Source organism: Salvelinus sp. IW2-2015, linkage group LG16 (genome assembly GCF_002910315.2).
Source record: "Salvelinus sp. IW2-2015 linkage group LG16, ASM291031v2, whole genome shotgun sequence".
In the NCBI taxonomy this organism is placed as follows: Eukaryota; Metazoa; Chordata; class Actinopteri; order Salmoniformes; family Salmonidae; genus Salvelinus; species Salvelinus sp. IW2-2015.
In genome coordinates, this window is record NC_036856.1 from 14,733,498 (window position 1) to 14,761,113 (window position 27,616).

The 27,616-nt window shown below is 44.4% G+C and overlaps 1 protein-coding gene across 1 annotated transcript; it reads right to left on the reverse strand.

Annotated features, from left to right (window-relative positions):
* Nucleotides 1–539: 539 nt before the first annotated feature.
* Nucleotides 540–27,348, reverse strand: LOC111975935 (zinc finger and BTB domain-containing protein 7A-like). The gene is given in 6 exon segments (XM_070447541.1): nucleotides 540–7,838; nucleotides 13,934–14,847; nucleotides 15,529–15,872; nucleotides 15,875–16,058; nucleotides 27,206–27,312; nucleotides 27,315–27,348. Coding segments are annotated over 6 exon segments (1,992 nt in total). The 3' UTR covers nucleotides 540–7,429.
* Nucleotides 27,349–27,616: the final 268 nt, after the last annotated feature.

Below are 27,616 nucleotides of genomic sequence, written 5' to 3' on the forward strand. Positions count from 1 at the left end.
GGTGCAGTAGCAAGTTACTAAAGGTATCTAGTTTTAGTACTCGTGTTATTTTAGAAAGTATACTGCCATCTTGTGGGGGGACTGATGTCCTAAGTACTGCATGTGGAAAAAAGTTGTGGGAGTCCTTCATACCAGAATAAAATATTGTAATAATTTATCTGATACTACATTGATAGATTAAGTACATGTGTAGTTTATAATATTCTTAATTATTTGAAATTCACAAACAGGTTGGATGATTGTGTATTTGTCAGTAGGACCGTTTTAAAGTGAAACAGATTTAAACTAAATATTGACATGTAAGACATTGTAAATGTACACATGTATGTAAACTATTACAGTACTTTGAACTGTTTTTGATCATATATGATGAGAAATTAATAATTATGAAGGCTACTTGATGTGGTTTTAGTGTGTGGGCATAACAAAAGAGAAACAATTTGCCTGACATTTGACGTGACAATAGCCAGAGACTTGCACTTGAATGCATTCTCTGCCTTTTCTTAGTTATAAACAAACACGAGCATGCACACACAAAGTCGCAACCATTGTTTTTTTTTAATAGAAAGATCTTATTTTCTTTAAACCAGGACAACAGACATTTTTGGATATATTAAAAAAGAAAAACAACAAAAACCGAAACAAATTAAGTTATATGGTTTAGATGGTATGGATTTAGTGGTCTCATATACAACACAATTTATTTTCGTAGCCAAAAGTGCAAATCTCCAAAACCACCTATCCCGCATAACTTCCAACAGACACTAACAGCCAATGTTAAAGGAAAATGACTTTTCTGAAGAGGACAGGGTTTTTAGCATCCAAGCCTGACAGACAGGAAATAATCTGCCTCCCCCAAATGTGCAGCAGCGTTCTAAACTAGTATGGATGATTATTGTCATTTTTTACAGTCAGAAATCATTCTACAATGATAACAACTCGTCTCCCTCACACCTGCTATATGTCTGCATACTATATTTTGCTGAAACTAATTTTGATTTGACAGAAAAAAACTCTATCAAGGCCAATCAATTAATCGATTCTGTAAAAAACCTTAACTCCAAAGGTGACAAAAATGGCATAATCATTTGGTTGTGTCTATTTTATACCAGATCCAGCAATTTACTTTAACTACACAAGGATCACCAGTGTAGGGCATAGACACCACATATATTAATGAACCAGAATCAATATGTGGCTACTACAGTATGTGTAAATGATGCGAGGGATACAAAATAAAACAGCTTTAAATCTGCATGTTTGACATTAAGTAGTACAGCACAGTTCGCCTTCTCAGAAAGCTTATGTTATGGATGTTTCTGTGCAATGCAACTCCCAATGAGATTATATGACTTGTTTTCCAAATATATTTGAGATTGTATGTGGAGATAGGGAGACCTTGCCTTTACCCTTCCACTCTGAGTATCTATCTATCAGCTGAGACGGTGTGTGTGCCAGAAATGTATGTATGGCCTAGTGGGGCGGCAGCTCAAATGGACCTAAACCCAAATATCAAATATTCAAGTTTTCATTTTTTCATGTAGCTTTTGCATTTAAATAATCATCCATAATGAGAACAAAAATATAAACAATAATAATAACAATWGTAATAACCAAAAAACAACAGCACACAATATTCTGGATGGCCTTTTGCAAAGTGCTTTGTTACAATAGCAGAAGCTGAGACAGACAGGCAGTTGGATGGCCAAGTCTGGAGAGGCCCAACTCACTGCCTGTCTGTCAGACTGGGGGTGGTAGAAGGGGGGGACGGACAGATTGAAACACTCGGCTGTAAAACGCTYACTGTTCCTCTCCTTCCACCCCCTCCGTCTCCCCACGCCAAGACTCAAAAGTGGAAATTACAGTATGAATTTATGGAATGTATCCTCTATTGGTTGGTGACTTTAAACCACAAGTCTCTCTCCCTCTCCCACCTAACTTCCCCTGCTGAGGGCCTGTGATCTGTAATCAAAGGCCAGTCAGTAGAGAAGTGGACACCAAGGTCTGGAGAGAGAACCCCCCCCCCCCCCCTGTGCTTTTTATACCCAGCTACTTTTATACATTTCAACCTGATTAACACACACTTCTCAGCACTCTCCCTCCCACAGACAAGCTATTGAATCAACATTAACAATAGTAACAGGGGGGGGGGGGTCACAGTCACATGGCAATGGGGAACCAACCGTTTCCGCACTCCGTGTTTTGAAAACCATTTCTTTAAACATTGGTACAATTTGCCAATTGTACATGGAAGGCAAAGAAAGAGATGTTAACTCTGAATCAAACCACAAACTGAACAGAAACAGGAACACAATGTATTTCAGTGTTGTTTTCCAACTTAGAAGCACAGAAAAATAGATCAACATTCCCCATCACCAGTTCTGTGACTCCCCTATGTCATCCACAATTTTGCTACATCATATCATTCCCAGTGAAACACAACAAGATGGGGCAACCTGAACCATTGCACCCTGATCTGGTCTCTCCCATGTCGTCGCTGCTGACCAATTTGGTCCCGTCCCGCCCCAATCCTGACACTCCCACGTTGTGCAAACCATTGTAGCCCACTGACGTAGAGAGACTCCTAAACTGGCCAACCAACCAGCCAACAGCCTCTCTGGCCCCAGGGATGGCTGTGTAAGTGCCAGTGCCACGCTGTGCATTATGCCATACTACATATGTCATCCTCAGCTTGCTGTGCTTCACCAGCCTGGACATTCAGGTGTGCAGCACCACTAACAAAACACACTCCTCCAACCACCACCCACTCCTGTACCATGATTATTACAATTATCATTGTTATCAAATGTTTTGTCGTTTTTAATGCTTTCAGACATTTTATTTTGTGTCATAGTGAATTAGGAACAAAACATCTGGTGGATTTTGGATTAACCCCAACGATACGTCTTCTCTTTAAGGAGCTGTGAGACATCTTCTCAGCGTAACGTGTTGGAGAACCGGTGGTCTGGGGCGGAGGCTGGGATGTCTCAGCAGGAATGGGAGCATAGGGCCACGAAGGAGGAGAGCTACACCACTACATCACCCAGTTGTACGTTTCTCTCACAGGGACACTTCTCACAATAACCAATTCATTCAAGTAAGTCATAGTAGTTTGGTCAAACACTACAGTGGGAGTTGGATTGAGAGTGTGGCTCACTAGAGATCAGCTTACAGACAGTTTAGTATATATTGTCTTTTGATTCTGTCCCCCACCTGCCAATCGTCCCAATGTTCAGTATGGAAAGGTTTACAGCCACATTTTAAACTCTAACTATGTGGAAGTTAGAGTAAGGCGCTCTAAAATTAGAATGAGGGAGAGAAAGGTTCTTCCATTCCTTCCATTTTAAGTCACGTTCTTGCCCATGACCCATGTCCACCTGGGAGCTAGACGGAGGCCCAGCCTCAGACTTCTACTGGACCCATTAAACAAAGCTTAGTCCTCAGACAAGGCCAGAGAGTCCCAGGGACACTCGCTCTAACTGAAGGACACCTGAATACATCTAGACCCTGAACACACTGCTCAGAGGGTTGTCATACCACCTCCCAGAGGCAGCATATATATATATATATATGGCCTGAATGTGTACAATATTTCAAACATGTAGTTTCAGATTCGCTGTTACAATAGTTTAGTCTCCTCTGTGTGTACCATCCTAAAACTTTCAAAGCACCTTCAGGTTTTGATGTATTCAAATCCCATACATCCAACATGTTGTGACGACTTATCAAAGTCTTTTTCTCTTTTGGTTTGGTTAAGTAATGTTGGTACACTTCTCAGAAGAACCTCTACATGATTAAGTCTGTTGGTTAGGGGAATGGATGGACTGTGTTGGACAGTTGAGTGTATAACACCCTGTGCCCACAGAAACTCAAGGGCCTTGCTGAGGTCTCACGCCCTCCTTCCTTTAGTAGTAGGACAAGGACTTTAGTGCAAACTCTTGCTGTCTCAGCTAAAGCACTATTTCCAGTGCTATCAGGCTTTATATCCCGGACCAAAACACCCCTTTAATCGAACTCAGAAAATACCCTACCCTCCCTAAACCCCGACCCACACACAAAACAGCCATAAAGTTGATTAGAAAAAAGTGAAGCTGTAGGGACACCTTTTTAAGAAGATTTGAACATAAAGACATAAAAGAGAAGCTATTCCATCTACACCATTGATTTTAGAGTCCACGGAAATAAAGAGAATGTGAACTGATTCTACACAATTTCCTGCATACATATCGGGGGGGTGGGTTTTGTTGACGTGTGGCTTGGTCAGAGGTGGTCTCATTCTGGATATGTTTACAATTACTTTCATACCTTTATATCATATACAAGACATGAATAGCAATTCAGGGAGAACTCTATAAGAGTGTACTATGTACAATCAGGGTAACTTTGGCTTAACCAAGATTAAAGAAATAAAATAGGAATACAACTTGAAATCACAATATTAAGGCCCAAGAACATAAGTTTTGATGGCTACATATACTTGAGTGATAACTTAGAACCCCTAACAGATCACCTGACTACGGCTTCTTTCATCAGACCTATTCATATACATGACTATACCCTGAGCTCCTGGCTGTCAGGCTATACATATCAACCCCTCTCATCTACCTCCTTGTCTTTTACTTGATCTATGTATATCAATACTGACAGACTATTGATTTGCATTCTTCTAAGAGAAGGAGTCAACATCCCAGGGAAATAAAGATTTCAACAGAATACAAAGCAGTGAAAAGCTATGGAAAAGATGGTTGAGGGTGTGTGGAAGTTTCAAGTATACTCACACACACCGTTAGTTAGCCACTACTTGGAAAAGGGACTATCTGTGTATGATTGAACTGCCGTGCAGTTGGTCTGAAAGCGTCTGACTGTGTTCTCTTCTCTGTGATAATATGTGGAGCTATGAAGGGAGCTGGTGAACAGATGGGTGAAGATAGAGTTTGTTTATCCAGGCTTGCCCTGAGACCCTCCAGCCATGCGCACACACTCACACTCCGTCCTCACCCCCCCCACCCCCCGCTCTGCATTAAGACATGAACATAGACAACTCACTAGAGCTTGTTTTACCAAACCTAACTTCAAGTGCAATCAGTTACATGGGGTTATTTTGTCTTTAAAAAAAAAAATTTAAGGTCACAAAACATTTTCGTTTTTTGAACCCGCCTGACTTCTCTTAAGAGACCCGAAACACGCATACATCTTTCTTTTTTGGCAGCTTGTCGTCAAAAACTGAACAAAACCAGAGAACAAGCTTAACGGAACCACTTGCGATGGGGATATTAAGCTAATTCGCCTTAGTTTGTTTCAAAGTACCCGTTTCTTTGACAAAAGTGCCTTTCTCAGTAACAAAGTGCATTCAGAACCTGCTTCTTTCCCATTAAGGTGCAAAGGACTGATACTCAGGACACAGCATTGCAGCAATGGCAGGGGAATTCAYTCTACAGTCACCGGCACGGCACACTCTCCTTTGCCCGAAAACCAGTGTACAAGTATGGTTAAAAACACAGAGTTGACTAGCCAAGCGACTCAAAACACAAAGACAAACGTGTTCAGATCTATGTGAACCAGTGGCCGTTTCCAAACACACGTCATAAGTCTGTGGAGCAACACCTCAAGATCTCTGGTGGCTGCACTCATGTTTTTTACCCACTATAAAGGCTGCCTGGCTTTTAGTGCACTGGCAGTTTGGGGGGCATGTTTCAACGTGTCCACAACTGGAGGAGCTGCTGACACTCCCAGCCCAAGTCTAGTGAGTGAGTCAAAGAAAAGACCCTGGCTGCCACACACCAACACCTAGCAGCAGTCCGGTCAGCCACCGACCAGACCTCCTCTACCCAGGGCTCTATAATACCCTGCACTCCACAGGCTGGTTTTGGGGCGTTGAAGAACTAAAGTGAGAGAGAGAAAACGTCTGATTTGAACCCGTTCTGCCTGGAAAAGTGGCTGTGCCGGGGAGATTATATTTTGGAATGCAACAGACATTGTGAAATCCCCCTCCCCTCAACCTGCCTCACCCTGCAGCTGTGTGCTTATTTGGCCTCCCAACTTGGACAGGTATTTATTGCTCTCTTCATCACACAGGTTGCCTCATGGTTTCGTGGTCCCTAGGGCAAAAAAGATTGGAATAAGCACTAATACACACCTTTTCTCAACAACCTCCTTTAAATATACCTCTCTCTGTTGGATATCTTTAGTGAAGCTGTGCAAACGTATATATCTCGGTCTATCCCTGCTTTTCGTCGTTCAACCTGCTGTTGGTTAGAGGGCAGATCCTGTCAGAACTGCACAAAGTTAACCACATAGTATCGCTTCTACCTTCAGGCAGGAACTCTATATACATCTCAATCAAGTGTTAAGTTTAGGACCAATGGGTTTCTAAATTCAATATATTCTAACATTCATATAGATTATTTTCTCTTTTACCCACAAGCTTCACTCTGTGAGAAATCTGACGTCAAGCCGAAGGAAACCCCGATTGGTAAGCTAATATACCTCAGCATTAAATCATCACCACGCATGTATACAAATGTAAAGTGTCAAGTACCCAAAGCAGTCACTCAAAAAGGGACAAACAACAATAAAGACAAATCAAAAATAAAATAGAAATGAAATGTCAGGGTTGTGAGGGCTAAGAGTCAACGACGTGGTCAAGCCGAACGGCACCATGGTAGTGCTTCAGAAACACACCCCTCCTCCCCTCGCGTTCCCTACCCCTGCAATGGAAGAGCCCCCCAAACGTGGATTCGACTCGACATTTAAAAAAGATGATCCATAGATTTTTAAAATATATTTTATCGAGTAAGTAACACTTAAATCAAACCCTTGTCTGATTCTTTCTGAAGCCTTTAGAAAAAAGGATGCTGCATCAGAGGTGTGGGTAAGTTAATCTTGCATATATTGCCATATTCTGACAATACTGTTTTTATGGTAACTGTACATTTTAGAACTGCAAAAGAATAGAAAAAGATTGGTTGCTTTCCATCTGAATATGAGAGATTACACTCAGTTCACCCCTGCAGCAGCCGGTAGGTGTGGGACACCTCATCGTTTGGCTCTGAATTCAAAACCTATTTTAACTGCATAGTTTGCTCAGGGTTTTCTGTTGTTTTGTTATGCATATAAAGCATTTTTGCCAAATGTATAAAAACCCAGATCAGACAGAAATGACCCAGAAAGGAGACATCATGGGTGTGTGATTTGAAGCGTTCCTTGCTCTTTAACAGAACACTGACTCATGTTTGTCTGTTGTGTCTACTGTTTCCTAAAGCAAAGGGATAAAATAAACAGAAAATATTAGATTTGTGACACCCTGATTTGGTTTATAGAGAAATAGTTAGTTTTTTTTTTTTTTTTTTTTCTCCTCTTGTTTCGGCAGCGGCCCCTTAAGGGGCCAAGTATGACTATGGCGTCCAGCGTCCCTCCCTGTCTCCCTGCCTCAGTGCCCCGGCTCCTCTGGGCTCTCCTGGGGTTGGGGACTGTGTGCATGGACCCTGGAGGCCCCCTCTGCCGAGGCTGCCTCCATGCGCCGTCTCTCCCTGCCACTGCGAGGGCCGGGGCCCACCAGCCCCATGGAGGCCTCCAGGAGCCCGGGGTCCCGTACCCGAGGCTTGCGGCCCCGGCGGGAGGGAATACCGTTGCAGCCGTCCTTCTTGAGATGGCGGTGCAGGTGGTCTGAACGCACAAAAGTCTTAAAGCAGCTGGAGCACTGGTAGGGCCGCAGGCCTGTGTGCACGCGCATGTGGTTCTTCAGGTCGTAGTTGTGGGCGAACGCAGCACCACACTGCGTACACAGGTAAGGCTTCTCTCCCGTATGCTTACGCATGTGAACCTTGAGCTTGTCCTGCCTGCGGAGGAAGAACACAGAGGCTCAGTCCAAGACAACAGAGAATTGATTAGTACAGTAGGAACTCTGATAGCAACAAAGGTAGTTAAAGTACTAAGCAAACTACTACTATTAACCAAACAATAAGAATCACAATCTTATACACATTTTCATAGCCATTTCTGTCTATTATATTTCAGAAAAACAACCATTTCAACCATGTCTGTGTTGACATTGATAAAAAAGTATAAAATGTTCCAAAACGTAGCTATTTATCTTTGCAATATATGACACAGTACACATTGTTATATTGAGGAACGTGTGATCTTAAAGGTATTTGCCTTGGGCAGGGTTCCCCAACTGGTGGCCCGCGGGTGATTTTATTTATTTATTTCTGAGTCCATTTAAAAAAAAAKWTTGTTTATCGTTGGACATATAAGACTGMAAAAACACCAGCAAATCAGCTCCAAGTGATTTTCATTTTTGGAAATCTGTTCCAAAGTATTCCAAAGAGAATCTATGTGATCGTATACAAATGTAAGCAAGGTTTGAAATTATTATGTTTTAGTCTAATATTTTATGTTTGGGCTTCTTGCGGTCAATTTGCAGTCTACAAATGACTTGCCATTATGTTCCGGCCCCCTGACCCTCCGCTCAATAACAAATTGGCCCGTGGCTGAATCTAGTTGATGGTCCCTGGCCTTTGGAGGTAGTTTGTCTCCCTGTGTCTATCTCCTTCACTATAACAGCTGATGGACCACTCCCAAGTATTTATTTTTTACTGCACTAGGGATATTATCGCTTGGATAACCTTACCTACTATTATGCATTGGGCACCCGAGTGGCACAGCGGTCTAAGGCACTGCATTTCAGTGCTAGAGGCGCCACTACAGACCCTGGTTCGATCCCGGGCTGTATCGCAACCGGCCGTGATCGCGAGTCCCATAGGGACTCCCATAGGGGAGGGTTTGGCCGGGGTAGGCCGTCATTGTAAAATAAGAATTTGTTCTTAACTGAATTTCCTTGTTAAATAAAGGTTAAATAAAAATTGTGATTATTGTTTCTTTTTCATTCTTTATGCAGAGTGCACTGCACAGAACACCTGAATAATTATCACTGTGAAATATGACTGAATTAATGTAATGCTTGTCTGTGTCAATTAATCCCCTAAGGGGTGGGTTGCCAAATGGCGAGATTGACACAGATTTTTGTATTTATTCATTCAGTCATTCATTCATTCCAGGTTGTTTACTCTGCCATGGCAGCCAGGTCATCTGAGGATAGACCATAAACTTCACGTCTTTATCTACACCATTTCTCAAAGCACACGTAGAGACCCGGCCCAGAGCTCAACGTTCAGTGTGGCTAGGTTCAGGGGAAATCRATTTCTGGAGCAGATACCTTCACACACTAATACCTGGAAAGTGGAAATCCAATAAATAAAAAATGCTGGTGAACGAAGCACGTATAGGCAGATGCACTCACTGACCTTAAACTACACACCACACACAGGCCACCCACCCACCCCACCTCTACACACACAGTGACACAAAGTAGCACAATGACAGAGGTGGATTATTTAAAGGGCAGGAGGAGTGATTTATTAGTGCGAGAGCAGCACACTCTTAACCCTGATCAAACAGGATTAAGATTACAATACCACCTTCCCTTCTCAGTGCACTGCCGAACGGCTGAATTTAGACGCCACATTTAGATCAGGCCCGCCCACCCGCCCGCCTGCGCAAAGGGTCCTGGGTATATCCAGTGTGCATCTATTTCCAATGCAAGTCCCTTGATTAATTAATTAAGGGGATGGTTTCAAGGAAAAGATGGTGCTCTTAAATACGGGAAAACTACCCTAAACCCCTCCCCTCTATCTCTGAAGACCATCCAGTTTGATTTCTATTTGCCATATATTTTTAACTGTGCTGTTTCACAAAAGGATGGGAATAAAAACAAACAAAAAATAACTATTGAAAAAAAGATTATATAGTATGTATAAACTGGAAGTAGAAACCTAAGTGTTGTTGTCAATTAGTTACCTCAAATTAGGGCAGGGGTGAAAGGGTTAGAGGAAAATAATAGAGGAACGTATATTTACAAAAAAATGTATATACAGTTGAGGTCGGAAGTTTACATACACTTAGGTTGGAGTCATTAAAAATCATTTTTCAACCAAACCACAAATTTCTTGTTAACAAACTATAGTTTTGGCAAGTCGGTTAGGACATCTACTTTACCATGACACAAGTAATTTCTCCAACAATTATTTACAGACATATAATTCACTGTATCACAATTCCAGTGGGTCAGAAGTTTACATACACTAAGTTGACTGTGCCTTTAAACAGCTTGGAAAATTCCAGAAAATTATGTCATGGCTTTAGAAGCTTCTGATAGGCTAATTGACATAATTTGAGTCAAGTGGTGGTGTACCTGTGGATGTATTTCAAGGCCTACCTCCAAATGCAGTGCCTCTTTGCTTGACATCATGGCAAAATCATAAGAAATCAGTCTGGTTCATCCTTGGGAGCAATTTCCAAACGCATGAAGGTACCACGTTCATCTGTACAAACAATAGTACGCAAGTATAAACACCATGGGACCACGGAGCCGTCATACCGCTCAGGAAGGAGACACCTTCTGTCTCCTAGATATGAACTTACTTTGGTGCGAAAAGTGCAAATCAACCCCAGAACAACAGCAAAGGACCTTGTGAAGATACTGGAGGAAACAGGTAAACGTATCTATATCCACAGTAAAACGAGTCCTATATCGACATAACCTGAAAGGCCGCTCAGCAAGGAAGAAGCCACTGCTCCAAAACCGCCATAAAAAAAAGCCAGACTATGGTTTGCAACTGCACATGAGGACAAAGATCATACTTTTAGGAGAAATGTCCTCTGGTCTGATGAAAAAAGAAATTGAACTGTCTGGCCATAATGACCATTGTTATGTTTCGAGGGAAAAAGGTGGAGGCTTGCAAGCCGAAGAACACCATCCCAACCATGAAGCACGGGGGTGGCAGCATCATGTTGTGGGGGTGCTTTGCTGCAGAAGAGACTGGTGCACTTCACAAATAGATGGCATCATGAGGGAAAAAAATTATGTGGATATATTGAAGCAACATCTCAAGACATCAGTCAGGAAGTTAAAGCTTTGTCGCAAATGGGTCTTCCAAATGGACAATAACCCCAAGCATACTTCCAAAGATGTGGCAAGATGGCTTAAGGAAAACAAAGTCAAGGTATTGGAGTGGCCATCACAAAGCCCTGACCTCAATCCCATAGAAAATGTGTGGGAAGAACTGAAAAAGCGTGTGCGAGCAAGGAGGCCTACAAACCTGACTCAGTTACACCAGCTCTGTCAGGAGGAATAGGCCAAAATTCACCCAACTTATTGTGGGAAGCTTGTGGAAGGCTACCCAAAACGTTTGACCCAAGTTAAACAATTGAAAGGCAATGCTACCAAATACTAATTGAGTCTATGTAAACTTCTGACCCACTGGGAATGTGATGAAAGAAATAAAAGCTGAAATAAATCATTCTCTCTACTATTATTCTGACATTTCACATTCTTAAAATAAAGTGGTAATCCTAACTGACCTAAGACAGGCAATTTTTACTAGGATTGAATGTCAAGAATTGTATTTGTATTTGGCTAAGGTGTATGTAAACTTCCGACTTCAACTGTACATACAGTACCAGTCAAAAGTTTGGACACACCTACTCATTCCAGGGTTTAATTTATTTGTACTATTTTCTACATTGTAYAATAKTAGTGAAGACATCAAAACTATGAAATAACATATGGAATCATGTAGTAACCAAAAAAGTGTTAAATCAAAATATATTTTACGTTCTTCAAAGTAGCCACCCTTTGCCTTGATGACAGCTTTGCACACTCTTGGCATTCTTTCAACCAGCTTCACCTGGAATGCTTTTCCAACCGTCTTGAAGGAGTTCCCACATATGCTGAGCACTTGTTGGCTGCTTTTCCTTCACTCTGCGGTCCANTCTTGAAGGAGTTCCCACATATGCTGAGCACTTGTTGGCTGCTTTTCCTTCACTCTGCGGTCCAACTCATCCCAAACCATCTCAATTGGGTTGAGGTCGGGTGATTGTTGAGGCAAAGTCATCTGATGCAGCACTCCATCACTCTCCTTCTTGGTCAAATAGCCCTTACATAGCCTGGAGGTGTGTTTTGGGTCATTGTCCTGTTGAAAAACAAATGATAGTCCCACTAAGCACAAACCAGATGGGATGGTGTATTGCTGCTGAATGCTGTGGTAGCCATGCTGGTTAAGTGTGCATTGAATTCTAAATGAATCACAGACAGTGTTAACAGCAAAGCACCCCCACACCATCACACCTCCTCCTCCATGCTTCATGGTGGGAACCACACATGCGGTGATCATCCTTTCACCTACTCTACGTCTCACAAAGACATGGTGGTTGGAACCAAAAATATCAAATTATCAAAGGAAACATTTCCACAGGTCTAATGTCTATTTCTCGTGTTTGTTGGCCCAAGCAAGTCTCTTCTTATTATTGGTGTCCTTTAGTAGTGGTTTCTTTGCAGCAATTCGACCATGAAGGCTTGATTCATGCAGTCTCCTCTGAACACTTGATGTTGAGATGTGTCAGTTACTTGAACTCTGTGAAGCATTTATTTGGGCTGCAATTTCTGAGGCTGGTAACTCTAATGAACTTATCCTCTGCAGCAGAGGTAACTCTGGGACTTCCTTTCCTGTGGCAGTCCTCATGAGAGCCAGTTTCATCATAGCGCTTGATGGTTTTTGCGACTGCACTAGAAGAAACTTTCAAATTTCTTGAAATGTTCRGTATTGACTGACCGTGTCTTAAAGTAATTATGGACTGTCATCTGTCTGATTATTTGAGCTGTTCTTGCCATAATATTGACTTCGTCTTTTACCAAATAAGGCTATCTTCTGTATACCACACCTGCCTTGTCAAAACACAACTGATTGGCTCAAACGCATTAACAAGGAAAGAAATTCCACAAATTAACTTTTAACAAGGCACACCTTTTAATTMAAATGCATTCCAGGTGACTACCTCATGAAGCTGGTTGAGAGAATGCCAAGCGTGTGCAAAGCTGTCAAGGCAAAGGGTGGTTACTATGAAGAATCTCAAATAGAAAATATATTTAGATTTGTTTAACACTTTTTTGGTTACTACARGATTCCATATGTGTTATTTCATATGTTTGGTGTCTTCACTATTATTCTACAATGCAGAAAACAGTACAAATAAATGAGTAGGTATGTCAATTTTGGACTGGTACTGTATATATTTACCAAAAAATATATGGGGGACTGGAAATGATGCAGACAGTTACATTGATGGAAGCTACAATCCATTTGCAATATTAAAGCTGATCTACCCCCTACATTTTTTAAATAATTATCATACGGGGAAACCAGTAACACAGCACTCTGGTCTAGTAGTCCACACTGGCCTGTAGCTAGSTGGGCTGTCTGAGCAGGGGCAGATTTCATTAACTGGCTAGGGACTGGGAGAGAGAGAAGGCCGGTCGGTTCTGCCTTAGGCAATAATCAACAAACTCAGGGATCAGTAAGTCCAAAACAAATTACGGCATTGGCACAGATAGGGCACCACTCTGCTTTTAACCCCACTGCCTGTATCAGAACAGAACATTTTATAGCAGCCTCCTCCTAGATAGCCTGTTATACCACCCCCTGTTAACATTCCAGGACTTTGCCATGAGCCCCGTCTCTATAAAACACATCTTTATGACACTCTGTCCCCATTCACTAGATGAAATATGAAACATGTTCATCTCTGACTAAAGTTTTCCAGAAAGGTCTTGCCAAAATTATCCATATTTTGACATGGGGCGGGGGAGGGACATCTAGGAGATAATTTGTTTCCTATGCTATTAACAATGTTTCTCACTTTGTTTTCAGGATAGTGAATTAATTAATTGACATATAGCAAACATTTGGCTAACGTAGCTATTGCCTGCAGGAGTGTCCTTGGCTGTGGGACAACAGTGGTCTTGTTTTTCCTCCAGCCCTCTTCCTGACCATGAGTAGGTGTGACATGGGTGGTCAGTGCATTAATTGTGGCGTACCTGGTGAAGCGCACTTTGCAGATGGCACACTCGTAGGGCTTCTCTCCCGTGTGCGTGCGGATGTGGCGGGGTAGCTTGCCTGCACCCTGGATGACCTTGGAGCAGATGGGGCACTTCTGGAAGGCCTTGGAGCGCATCTTCCTCTCCCCTCCGCCCCCTCTCTCTTCTCCTCCCTTTCCTCCCCTCTCTCCTCCCCCCCTCTCTCTCTCTCGGCTAGAGCTGCCCCGTGCCGTCCAGAGGGGCAGCAGTCCCTGTGAGACGGCGGCAGCGGCATCTTCGTGCTGCGTGCTATTAAAGTAATTCAAGTAAAACTCCACGTCCGGGTCCTCCCCCTCCCCCGGGTCCTCCCCGGCCGCGGCCCGCTCCTTCTGCCTCTCGATGGAGTCCATCATCTGCTGCAGGAGGGCGCTGGCCGAGCCTCTCTCCCCATCCCGCATGCCATCTTCCTCCTCTTCCTCCTCCGGCTCCAGTTTGGGCTCCGTGGGGAGGTAGAAGTGGCCGTTCTGGGCTGGGGRGTAGAAAGAGGCCCCTGGCCCCCCTCCGTTCCCCCTGGCCCAGGTCAGCATGTCCCTGTGATTCTCAGAGTGCTCCACCTTTACTTCGTCCTCCTCGTCCTCCTCCTCATCATCATCTGGGTCCTGTGTGGGGGCCTGGGCAAGGTCCAGGGGAGAGCAGTACTCGCTGGGGCCCCCGGGGGCCCCGTTGCTGTGGGCCCCGTTGCCATGGTTAAAGTGCAGGTGTGTGGGCATGTCCCTGAGCTCTGGCGTGCTGCAGCTGCTGCTCCAGTGGGCCCCTCTCTGGAAATATTCTAGATACTCCCGGGCCCGCAGTCGATTCCCCTGCTGCCCCCATCCTCCTCCACCCTTCCCCTCATCATCATCATCCTCCTCTTCCTCTCCTCGCTCACTGCCCGCCTATGAAAAATCAAAAACAGGATTTCATAACTCTCATACACTCACAATCATACTCAGACACACACAAAACAGAAAGACACATGACCATGAATATGACCACGCTACTTCTACATTTTAAAGCGTAGTATTTAACTGCAATATGCTTTGTCTGTATAATGCAGCTTGTGAAAGAGCACGCTGTCCTGAGACTCAGAGACTGGTGTTGGCCCAGCATGGTTAAGTGTTAAAAGTTCAGTGTTATTGTGACCCCAGGGTGTGGATATGTGTTTGGCAGTGTGAGAGTGAGAGCGAGAGATTAATGAAGAGCATGATGTAAGCGTGCTGACTATGTGATGGCCAAAGACTGATGATGGAGTGTTTGTTTGGTAGAGTGACGCGATGACAGAGGTTGTGTGGTACGTGGTCTGTGGCGGCGCAGTTGGATGAAAATCAAGAATGGCATTTTCAACACAATAGTTATAACTCAAAACAAGAGGTGTGACTGATTTCCACATAGGCCATACTGAATACATGTATTTTAACTGTAAGTCTTTGGATAAAATAGTTTGCTAAGTGACTATATTTCGATGCAGATCTACCCGCAGGGAGACATACTAGTAAAGGCCATGTGATGGGATGTAATGATAGGACAGAGACTGTTGACGGAATGTTAAGATAGTGTTGTCATGATGACCAGCCTACCGGCGGGGAGAGCACTTTGGTGTCCAGCAGGTGAGTGCAGACTTCCTGGACGGGCGGGATCTCCAGCAGGCGGGCGGCAGCCAGGATTTCTCCCACGGAGCTGTGACTGACCGTTAGCGTGGCTGTATAGGCAAAGTCCAGCAGGGCGCCCAGGGCCTCGGCCGCCACAAAGTCTATGGTGTAGACGTTCTGCTGGCTGGCGGTTGGGCCCGAGGTGAACAACTTGTGGAAGTAGGAGCTGCAGGAGGCCAGGACCGAACGGTGGGCAGTGAACTCCCTCTCCTGGGTGATCAGGAGCACGTCGCACAGCAGGCCGCTGAGGCGCTGCTTGTTCAGACTGCCAGGATGTCTGCGCTGTGCTCGGGGAAGGGAGCCCACTGGACCTCCTCCGCCGCCTCCCTCCCCCCCACCCTGAGCCGCCGCCCACCCCTCCCACCGGCTCCCGACGACATCTTCCACCAGCCTGCCGCAGAGCCGCCAATCACAGCCGCCGCCCGCGTGTCCGTCCTGCCGTCTGTCCGTCTGCCTGTCTGAGGGAGGAAGAGAAGGAGAGGATCAGTTCTCAGTCTTTAAGACACACATATGCCCAGTTCAATTCCTAGGCAATACTCCTTGGGATTGGGTAGGCACAGTATTACAGTAGCAATGCTAGGTGCCTCAGGGTAAGGGCTGGGGGTTATTTTGAAATTACAGTAATTTCAATGTGCTCCGACAGGCGACAATGTGCTCCGACTGGAGACCACATGAAAATAATATTGTCAAGAGTTGCATGTGGGCAATTTCACAGTAACGGAATTAGTCTGACTCCAATTTTATACTTTAAAAAGTTAAACAAACTGTAAAACTCTATGCGCAAGGACTACTTTGAACAATGTACACAGAACATTTCACAAAAACATATTTACTGGAAGAATTGAATTATGGTAAAATCCCCCTTTTTATGAGACTACGTTTTCCAAAAACTCAGAATTAAGATTCAAAGATGCCTGCAGAAAGAATGGGGTGTCAGCTATGTCATCTTGAGTAAAAAAAAAAMAGGTATATTTTGGTTATTCAACTACAGTAACTACAGTGGATTTACAACTGTTAATGGAATTACGGTAACAGAATTAGATCATGGGTCCCTGATCTGTACTATACAGAAATACATCATTCTGGATATGAATATAATTCTCTTCATTGTGATGTATCCAGAATAGGTACACAAAAGGTAGAAATATGCAATATCCTTCTTTTGCCTATTTGGTTGTTATTCTAATGAGCTCCTCCCCGAAATAAGACCACATTTGGTTGGTCCGGACCAGACTAAATCTGAACCAGTCATAGATATCTATGTTTCACAGTACAACACAGTAAAGTACAGTAAATATGTTCAGTACAGTACATTATATTCTACTCATGTGTTCTACTCAACTGTCTAGTACTGTACAGTGTTGGTTAGTGCCATTCAGGATTAGGTAGGACGATTTTTATTKCAGCATATTGGATGACTGTCGTTCATATTCCATTCACCAGTTCAATGTAACATCGATAGGTTTAGACTACTACATGATACTCTAATTTGCCCAATACCCATGAGGTTGCTACAACCTAGCCTATGAATTAAAGTTTACAACGTAAGTGCACAGGTCAAGAGACAAATTAGAGTAATCAAGGTGAAAGACAGTGGCACATTCAATACCACCTTGCACACTCTCACCTGCATCTAGCTGATCTAGGGTGTAATCATTAGCCCAAACCGTTACAAAACGTTCCGTTTCTATTGGATAAATTATTGTAGGTTCCTCCCCGTTTCGTTTGCTTCCATTTAAGAAATATTTTGCAACAGAATCGGCATTATGACTACACCTCTGATCACCCTCATACACAGTTGACTTTCATAGAGCCACATGATCACTTTGCTTGCTGTAAAATTCCTTCTAGCATCTACGCACTCTTTTCCTCTGACCATTTCACTCCGCTTGTGTACTCTACTTTTCTGTACTGTTCTCTGTATTGGTTGGTTCAGCTTTGGTCTGGCCAGAGCGGACCGACCAAATTTCAACTACTTTTCAACGTCCATGGACATCCGAGATCGGTCGGTGCTCAGTGGTTGAGGATGCTTGTTACGGAAAATGGAAAGAGGGTAGGTGGTAGCTGTAATGGTAGCTGTCAGTAAGAYCTGGGAGAGGTGACATTAACTGGAGAGAAGAGGCAGAGAGAGGTTGTCCAGACTGTTTTCACAGTCTTGCTTTGACCACCAGACGACAGTAAGAAAACAGTTATGAGCTGAACATAACAGTATGCCAGTGGAAGGGAGGACAGTAGCAGGTGAACCAACTGTGGTTTTTGGCAACTATGATTTCCCATTGTAGCCAATTCAATTGCAGTAATTCCGTTACTGATTTATTATTAGTAAAAAACAATTGGTAGGTCTACCTTTCCTTGTTACTTCTGTGGACTTTCATTGTCCTCCCTCATGAGGGAGAGAAATTACAAAATATCTTAAAGATATGTAGGTTTGTGGTAACGGAATTACAAGACTCAAGGCAATGTTTAAGGTAAATGATTTCTCCAAAATGAAATATACAGTAAGTGTTCATATTAGTTGGCAGGGGTCTTTTCGTCAACATTGTGTTTTAATGTAGAGTTGAAGTCGGAAGTTTACATACACTTTAGTTTTTCAAACACTACACAAATTTCTTGTTAACAAACTATAGTTTTGGCAAGTCAGTTAGGACATCTACTTTGTGCATGACACAAGTAATTTCTCCAACAATTGTTTACAGACAGATTATTTCACTTATAATTCACTGCATCACAATTCCAGTGGGTCAGAAGTTTACATACACTAAATTGACTGTGCCTTTAAACAGCTTGGAAAATCCCAGAAAAGATGTCATGACTTTAGAAGCTTCCGATAGGCTAATTGACATCATTTGAGTCAATTGGAYGTGTACCTGTGGATGTATTTCAAGGCTACCTCCAAATGCAGTCCTCTTTGCTTGACATCGTGGGAAAATCAAAAGAAGTCAGACAAAAATTGTTGACCTCCACAAATCTGGTTCATCCTTGGGAGCAATTTCCAAACGCCTGAAGGTACCACGTTCATCTGTACAAACAATAGTACACAAGTATAAACACCATGGGACCACGCAGCCGTCATACCCCCAGGAAGGAGACGCGTTCTGTCTCCTAGAGATGAACGTACTTTGATGTGAAAAGCGCAAATCAATCCCAGAACAACAGCAAAGGACCTTGTCTTCACAAGGAACAGGTACAAAAGTATCTATATCCACAGTAAAACAAGTCCTATATCGACATAACCGGAAAGGTCACTCAGCAAGGAAGAAGACACTGCTCCAAAACCGCCATAAAAAAGCCAGACTACAGTTTGCAACTGCACATGGGGACAAATATTGTACTTTTAGTAGAAATGTCCTCTGGTCTGATGAAACAAAATAGAACTGTTTGGCCATAATGACCATCGTTATGTTTGGAGGAAAAAGGGGAGGCTTGCAAGCCGAAGAACACCATCCCAACCGTGAAGCACGGGGGTGACAGCCTCATGTTGTGGGTGTGCTTTGCTGCAGGAGGACTGGTGCACTTCACAAAATAGATGGCATCATTGAGGAAGGAAAATTGTGGATATATTGAAGCAACATCTCTAGACATCAGTCAGGAAGTTAAAGCTTGGTCGCAAATGGGTCTTCCAAATGGACAATGACACCAAGCATACTTCCAAAGTGGTGCAAAATGGCTTAAGGACAACAAAGTCAGGGTATTGGAGTGGCCATCACAAAGCCCTGACCTCAATCCCATAGAAAATTTGTGGGCAGAACTGAAAAAGCGTGTGCTAGCAAGGAGGCCTACAAACCTGACTCGTTACCCAGCCCTCTGTCAGGAGGAATGGGCCAAAATTCACCCAACTTATTGTGGGAGGCTTGTGGAAGGCTACCTGAAACATTTGACCCAAGTTAAACAATTTAAAGGCAATGCTACCAAATACTAATTAAGTGTATGTAAACTTCTGACCAACTGGGAATGTGATGAAAGAAATAAAAGCTGAAATAAATCATTCTCTCTACTATTATTCTGACATTTCACATTCTTAAAATAAAGTGGTGATCKTAACTGACKTAAGACAATTTTTTACCAGGATTAAATGTCAGGAATTGTGAAAAACTGAGTTTAAATGTATTTGGCTAAGGTGTATGTAAACTTCCAACTTCAACTATGCCTTCATTTCTCAAAAATATAGACTCAGCTCTAATGAACTTCCCGTCAGTGCTCATCGGTCCTTATAGATGGAAATACCCATGTGTTGAAATGTTGCTCACTAATATCACAATAAAGTGGCTTGTCATTGCAAGTAATGGACCGGTTGACTCTGCTCACCAGCTCTATGGGCTGGTTACTGTGAAGAACCCAAAGTTCTTCACAGTATGACACACTGTTTTTTATGAACTCAATCCGGCTTTCAACTTACTCTTGAAAGTTGTAATAGTAGAATGCCATTTCGAAGTTGGGTATAATCAGCTTACCTCATGTCTGTCACTTTATACCTTAAACACCAGGCCCCAAAGTCCACTAAAGAGCCTGGAGGTGAGACATGTTGAAACATCATCAACGTACAACACTACAGTTACCATGATTTCACTGACGAACAGCTATTGGCAGACTTACTGTATTTACAGACCAATCTAATAGAACAAAAACAGTATAGCTATGGCATACATCCTTCAGTGTTGAATTAGCTGTATCTGGAATGCTGGATATATTGGCCCACTGCTGAACCTATTACCATGAGAGAGAGTGGGGCAGTTTAAGGGAGAGCAGGGAGGATCAGAGTGTATGCTGGGAGGAGGAGCAGAGGCGGGGCTGTGCAGCAGCGTGTGCATCGCTCTGTCAGTTAGGGTAGGGGGAGGCTGCCGGTTACAGACCCCGTGGAAAACCCCCCCCGGAGGACGACACGCACAAGCTGCAAGGGATCGCTATTAAAAAGGGAGGTTGTCAATCCAGTCTGAGCCGGTTACCCCACCCTGTATACTGTGTGCCAAGTTTCAGGAAAGGCTGTCCCCTCGCTCACGTGTGCAGGGGGGATTAAAATTATAGACTGCAGCTTGCCTGCGTGGGGGAGGCGGGGGGCTCAGCAACGCAAGCCCTCCCTGATTTGTCCATTTACACACATACACACAAAAGCCAGCCCCTCCATTCTCCATCTGCCAGGGAGACCCAGCAGGGGGTGAGGCCAGGGGGATTATTCTCTATAAGAGCAATGCATTCAAATGACATTCCTTCAGATCAAGCCTCTTGGTATGTACACTAGACCTGCTCAACCTGGCTGCCTCTCCTCTCCCCTGCTTGGCTCTTTCCCACACCTCCTCACAAAGCTCCACCTCTCTCCACACCTAGATCTCTGGCACTGTGTCAGCACTAACCACAGGTCATACTTAGGTAATTGCCTTCTGAGAAGTCAACTCTGGGTAGTGCTACGAACATAACTGCCCTTACTCTGCTATTAACTCCACTCCAACACTGTTGACAAAGGTTCAAATCCTTAAAACAGACCTGTCAGTCATGTCAACTCATGTGTGACATACATGCAGTGGCCAGTTTATTAGGTACACCACCCTGTTTAAGAAAATGGTTTGCTCCTACAGTGAGTCACGTGGCCATGGCTTGCTATATAAAGCAGGCAGAAATGCATTGAGACATTCAGTTACTGTTCGATTGAATGTTAGAATGGGCAAAACGCGCGACCTAAGGGACTGAGCGTGGTATGATCGTCGGTGCCAGGCACGTCYGATCCAGTGTCTCAGAAATGTCCGGCCTCCTGGGATTTTCACACACAACAGTGTCTAGGGTTTACAGAGAATGGTGTGACAAAAAACATCCAGTCAGCAGCAGTCCTGTGGGCGAAAACAGCTCCTTGATGAGAGAGGTCGAAGGAGACAGGCAAGAATAGCGGAAGCTAAAAGGTGGGCCACAAACAGGCAAATAACAGAGCAGTACAACAGTGGTGTGCAGAACAGCATGTTGGAACGCACAACTCGTCGGCCCTTGTTATGGATGGGCTATTGCAGACCACACCAGGTTCCACTCCTTTCAGCTAAAAACAAGAAGAAGCGGCTCCAGTGGGCACAACATCACCCACACTGGACAATTGAGGAGTGGAAAAACCATTGCCTGGTCCGACGAATCCCAGATCCTGTTGCGTCATGCTGATAGTAGTCAGGATTTGGCGTAACAGCAAGTCCATGGCCCCATCCTGCCTGGTGTCAATGGTACAGGCTGGTGCCGGTGGTGTAATGGTGTGGGGAATGTTTTCCTGGCACATGTTCGGTTCCTTGATACCAATTGAGCAAAGGTTCAGTGTCCCGAATAATTCAGGCTGTTCTGGAGGCAAAGGGGGGTCTGACTCGGTACTAGATGGGTGAACCTAATAAACTGGCCATTGAGTGTATAAACACTTTTCTAAGTATGGAAAACCGGTCCATCTGTCTCGTGGTAATCTTAAAACAACAAGCTTGCAGCCTTGCACATGCAAATAATACTGTCCCACTTGGTCCCATTCAGAGTAGTGTGTGTCTTTTATTCATGACACAATGGCCTTTCATTTTGGCTCAACCCCAGTTAGCCTACTCTTTCTCCTTTAACCCTCTACCATTTTGATATGCAACTGACCACACCGCCACTACAACCTCTCCCATTGTCTTCCTGATAAAATTGCCCTGTCTGACATGGGCAAATGTTATTATCCTCCAGCTCTCATCTGAATATGCTGTGGGAGGGGAGTGAGGGGAGAGAGAGAGGGATAGGGAGAGTCAGAGAGGGCAACGACAGGGATAACGGTCACGTCCTTCACAGTGTGGAAATAGATCCTGGGTGAGCCTACAGAGACTCAAGCCGAGTCAACCTGCTCTCACTGATGCTGCTGTTTACTGCACCAGGCTGCTGGGCTGGTCCCTGGTGCAAACCTGCTTACACATTATCCCCGGGACATGTATGCCTGACCCTGGTCACACACAGCTCTGTGGAGGGGAGAGGAGGCTGAAAGGAGTTAAAACAGCCCAGCATACAGTCCACTGAGGCATCCAGCTGCTCTGTCATGTCCTTTAACACAGGAGCTATAGGGAGAGTAAAGGCCCAGGCCAGGAATAACCCACAAAGATGACCCAAGAAAGAAAGAGGAAAAACTGTGCAAACAAACCTGATCCTGACACCTTCTCATGGCTTGAAACATTCCTTATCACTTATTCATGGCTGTGGGTGAGAGGCTGCAGCACCACACCGTCTCAGTTCCCAGGGCCGCCACCGACCAAGAGCTGCCTGCCTAGTTCACTGGGTCCCACTCCGCACGCACAGAGCGCTGCTTTGCAAGTCAAACCACTACTTACTGCTGCAGATCCCACTCCTCCCCCACCATCACTCAACACTAACCCTTGCGCTTGCGCCAAGTAAACGTTGAGAGCCGCTATCAAGATTAGATTTCGGGGATGATCCAACGCAAGACTAGGACAGGGATCATCAACTAGATTCAGCTGTGGGCCGATTTTTTCTTGAATGGTTGGTCGGGGGCCGGAACATAATTACAAAATATTTGCAGACTGCAAACTGACCGCAAGAAGCACAAATCGATATATTTGACAAAAACAATCATTTAGAACCTTGCTTACATTTGTATATGATCACATCTCTCTATTCTGTGTGGGAATACTTTGGAACACATTTCCAAAATGTAAAATCACTGAGACAATTTCTTGGTGTTCTTGGTCTTATGTTCAACAATGAAAACAATGAAAATTCTCAACAATGAAAATTCTCAAAAATATTAATTCTATATTTTTGCTTTTGCTCAGAACACTTGGTGGGCCAAATAAATCCACCGGGCCGCAAGTTGGGGAACCCTGGACCCGAACGTCAACTTTGTTTCAGTTCAATTGGGCTTTTCTTAAAACCTGTGAGAGATAGATGGGCTTCTCCCCTAGTTACAGTAGTTCCCTTCTTATTTAATGACCAAAACAGTGAAATGTTGTGGTTAAACCGGTAGTTATAAACGTGGTTATAAACTGGGTGGTGAGTTTCACTGGAAATATCATCTCAGGTCAACTGAAACCCGTATCAAAGGATCTACAGTCTGTCCTACACATACCATTCAACCTGGAGTACAATGACTAWCAACCTTACCCAGATCAACCTCAGGTGTTCCTTACATGACAAAAATGTATGTCACTTAAACTAAGTTCTTTACTATGATGCTTTAAAAGAGTAGTSAACACCACAATACTTTGTTGCTCTGCTGAAGGGAGTAACATAGAGCCCAGAAAACGAGCATCTTTAGCAGTGCAAATGTGTGGGGGATAAGTAGCATATCTGTGAATAACCAAACCAGAGTGAAACAACGACAGCAGACGCCAGGGTCTAACTCCTAGAAGCATAGATTGAGTAATATAGATGGACAACAGAGTTCAAGCAGGCTGTCTCTCCCTGGCTGACTGTCAGGGGATAAGCAGAGCCCCCTGATGATTAGTGACAGGAGTGCATGCAGCCCAGAGAAAGGGAATCACTGGATCGGGTCACAAGGGTTCAAGGTCAAGTCACAGAGGATATTACAGGATAATCGGAAAAGCTATGTGGAGAGGTGAGGGGGGGGGGGGGGGGCTGGACAGTTCCAAGAAGAATGAGATTCTGACTGAGGTTGAGCCTGCCTGGTCTAGTGCTAGTGTGGCTGTGTGAGTCATTACTGCCATGCTTGCTAGGATAGGAAGCTTGATTGGTCGTATTGGGAGCAAGCAGGAAGAGGGTGAGCAACTGATAAAACTGGAGTTGTGGGGCTTGGCTACTCGACTTGAAACACGTCCGACGTCTGCCAAAAATCAGACAATGCCCCTGACTGAAAGGTATTGGGTGAGGCAGTCTTAAACTCACAACCTTGACATCAGACCACGGAATACTGTAAATTGAATGTGTTTCAAAAGTGTCTCAGACTTGAGAAACCTTAGCCACTGTAAGAAACTAACCCCTCACTGCAGGAAGGGTTTGACACCATTATCTTAAATCTTTATATCATGTTTGTCAATAAAAGTTTAGTGCAAGGGGAAGTGGGAGATTTTTATGATTTAATTTCAAAGGTCTAAGTTCCTTTAAGGGTACCATTACCCCAGAGATCACGAGATAGCTGGTGGAGAGCCACTGTCGGGAATCACTGACTACTGTATGGGTTTACTGTACCATCCCCCTCCTCCTTGCAAAGTAAAGTAAACCAAAGTGAAGGCTCTACTTGGCTTTCCTTGCCTCCCTCCTCCAGCCTGACTTAGCTGGTCCAGAAACAGCCGTGCACATCTGGCAGCAGTGTTACAGAGACACAACTTCTGCTGCTGGAGCTAGACTTTCCTAACGCTGCCATGCTGTCAGTCAGGAAGTAGCGGATCCAAACTCCCACGTGGCACCAGAAACAGAACCCCTAGTAGGCCGTAAGCTACACCCATAGTGCCAAGTCCAGCAGCAGCTCCTCCCCTGAGCCCTGTGCCAATCTGTGAGTGCTACCGTGCATTGTGAGCAGAGGACTTCCTGTGTGTCTGTGACAGGCGTGTAACAGAACCTGCTCTGTTATCAGATGACCATCCCTCCTTCTCCCTCTCGCAGACACCTGTCTCTTATACACATCTAGATGTGTATAAGAGACAGGATTCGCTGTCTGTAGGAGCAATCCATTTTTCGTGAATGGGGTGGTGTACCTAATAAACTGGCCATTGAGTGTATAAACACTTTTCTAAGTATGGAAAACCGGTCCATCTGTCTCGTGGTAATCTTAAAACAACAAGCTTGCANAGACATCAGCCCACCACATTGCCCACTTCCCCCTTCAGCTTGCTGAGGAAGCTGAAACACTCACCCACCAGCCCACGTCTAGAGATGAGATGGGAACTCACCAACCATGAGATTGTCATATGGTACCCTCCCATGATCACAGGAGAGTTTGGCTAACTCTCTTTGATCCCTACGTAGTGCCTTAGGTCAACGTGGGATTACTCACTCAAACATCTGTTTTTTCTGACAACTATTGTCTAAGGTTGTCTAGAGTCTAATGTATGAAAACAACGACAGCATCCAGCAAAGCCAGAAAAAGGTGTGACATCTTGGAGACCCACCACCATGAAAGTAAACCATGTAAGTGAAGTCAGACTCACAACACAACGGCCTAGTCTAACCCAGGGCTGCATCTCAGCCTCTAATTTGATCAGGTTGTGTGAACTGCTTGCTTCATAAACCAGCAGGCCCAGAACAGCCCCTATGACTCCCCCAAGACAACAACACACAGAGCCCTGTCTGTCTGTTTGTCAGCTTGGGCCAGGAGCAGTGGGACATTTAACTGCTGACAAGGGGAGTTCACCCTTAATAACGGGGTAGCTTATAGTTTAGCGCACCACCCAAAAGCAACACAACCCCAAAACTAGTCCTTCCAAGGCCTGGCAGTGTAATAGCACGCAACCTGTCTCCTCCTGCCGCTGTGGACCTGCTAGTTTGGGGCATTATGGTGCATAACATACAGGAATATCAAACTGTATTCAACATGCTCACCGCCAAATTGATGGGTGGTGTCTAAGGCCTACCCACAGCCACTGAAGTCCCCTACAATTCCCCTTGAGTCTATTGTGAGTAGCATGGAGTGTCCCAACTTAACCTCTTAGTGGAATTTACTCAGGCTGAAAGTACAGCCTTCTGCAATTGGCACTCAGGAGTGGCACGAGTAACATAATGACATCAACACTGACATTTGACAGAATGAATAATGTTTCAAACTCTGCATCTGAAAGCTAACCAAACACTTCCCTGAGTCTGGGCGTCTGACAATAAAATACTCCCATCCCTCTCTCGGTCTACCCGCACGCTTCAAAACAAGTCCAACAAGTATGTGTTGCCAGGAATACGCATCTGTGAATTAGAAAAATAAGTTACGCTCCTTTAACGTCTTTTGACAAACCACCAACGTACGGACAGATACCGTAGACTAAATGATGTTGTGACGCAAATCACACAGTGCCATAGGGGCTACTTGAGGCAAGAGGGATGTAGAGAACGACAAAAAGGGTGTGGGCAGCCGTGGAGAAGAACTGAAAGTTAATAAACGAATAAAGGAGTTCCCGAGGGCAGAGGGTAAAGTTTCCAGTTGCTCAAGATTCCATGTGCTATGATTGTGTTATGGCAGCTCGTTTACTACACCTCACTAACGAGGTGAAATTGTCCACAAGAGGTGTCACATTTTCTTCTATCCAGTCACAGTCGAGCATTGGGGGTAAGGATATATAAAGGATCTGCAGTTGGCTCATTTATTCCTAGTTTCCTATATTAATAACAATAACTAACATTACACACAATAACAACAATTCAGATGATTAGATTAACAACTGTACTAATTTTAAATCAAACCAGTAAGTAAAGGGTTAAAAGGGCACAGTGTGTATAGCCAAAACTTTAAGACAACAGTTTCTCTAAACATGATGTGCTCAACCTGCTCTGAGCAGTGCCCCATTTGCCATCTATTTTTTATATGCAAGTGGGTCAGGAACTCTGAACTCTACCAAGCCCCATCTCCCTCGCTCTCTTACACACGCAGGTCCTGGTATTTATTTCCTAAGCTCTCCCCTCTTTCACTCTCCTCAGTGTCAGGAGAGAGTGCAGTTTGAGCTCTTACCAGCTGGGCAGAAGCGTGTCCCTTCCCCAGGCCCTATCCGGCTCTCCTGCCTGCTCTCCTGTCTTCGTGTCTGAGCAGGGCCCTGCCTGGTGCCTCAGTACTGGAGCTTTGCAGACAGGAAACTTCCGAGTGGCCCTAGTCATACAGGCAAGCCCTTGCCTGATCCCAAACAAGCAGACACCTACCACCCCCCTCTATTTTCAGCCCACTGCTCCGCTCTGGCATCTCTTCCCCCTCTGTGATTGGCTTGACAGCTGCTCACTCACCACACCTCCTTGCTGGGATAGGCTGGTAGGTGTTCCCTTTCCTGTATGGCCAAGGGCAAGGCACTCTGGGATGTGGAGTCCTTAAATGCTATTTGACCTGCTTCACAGCCCCTGCTGCGAACTACGAGTCCCAGCTTTCCGTCCC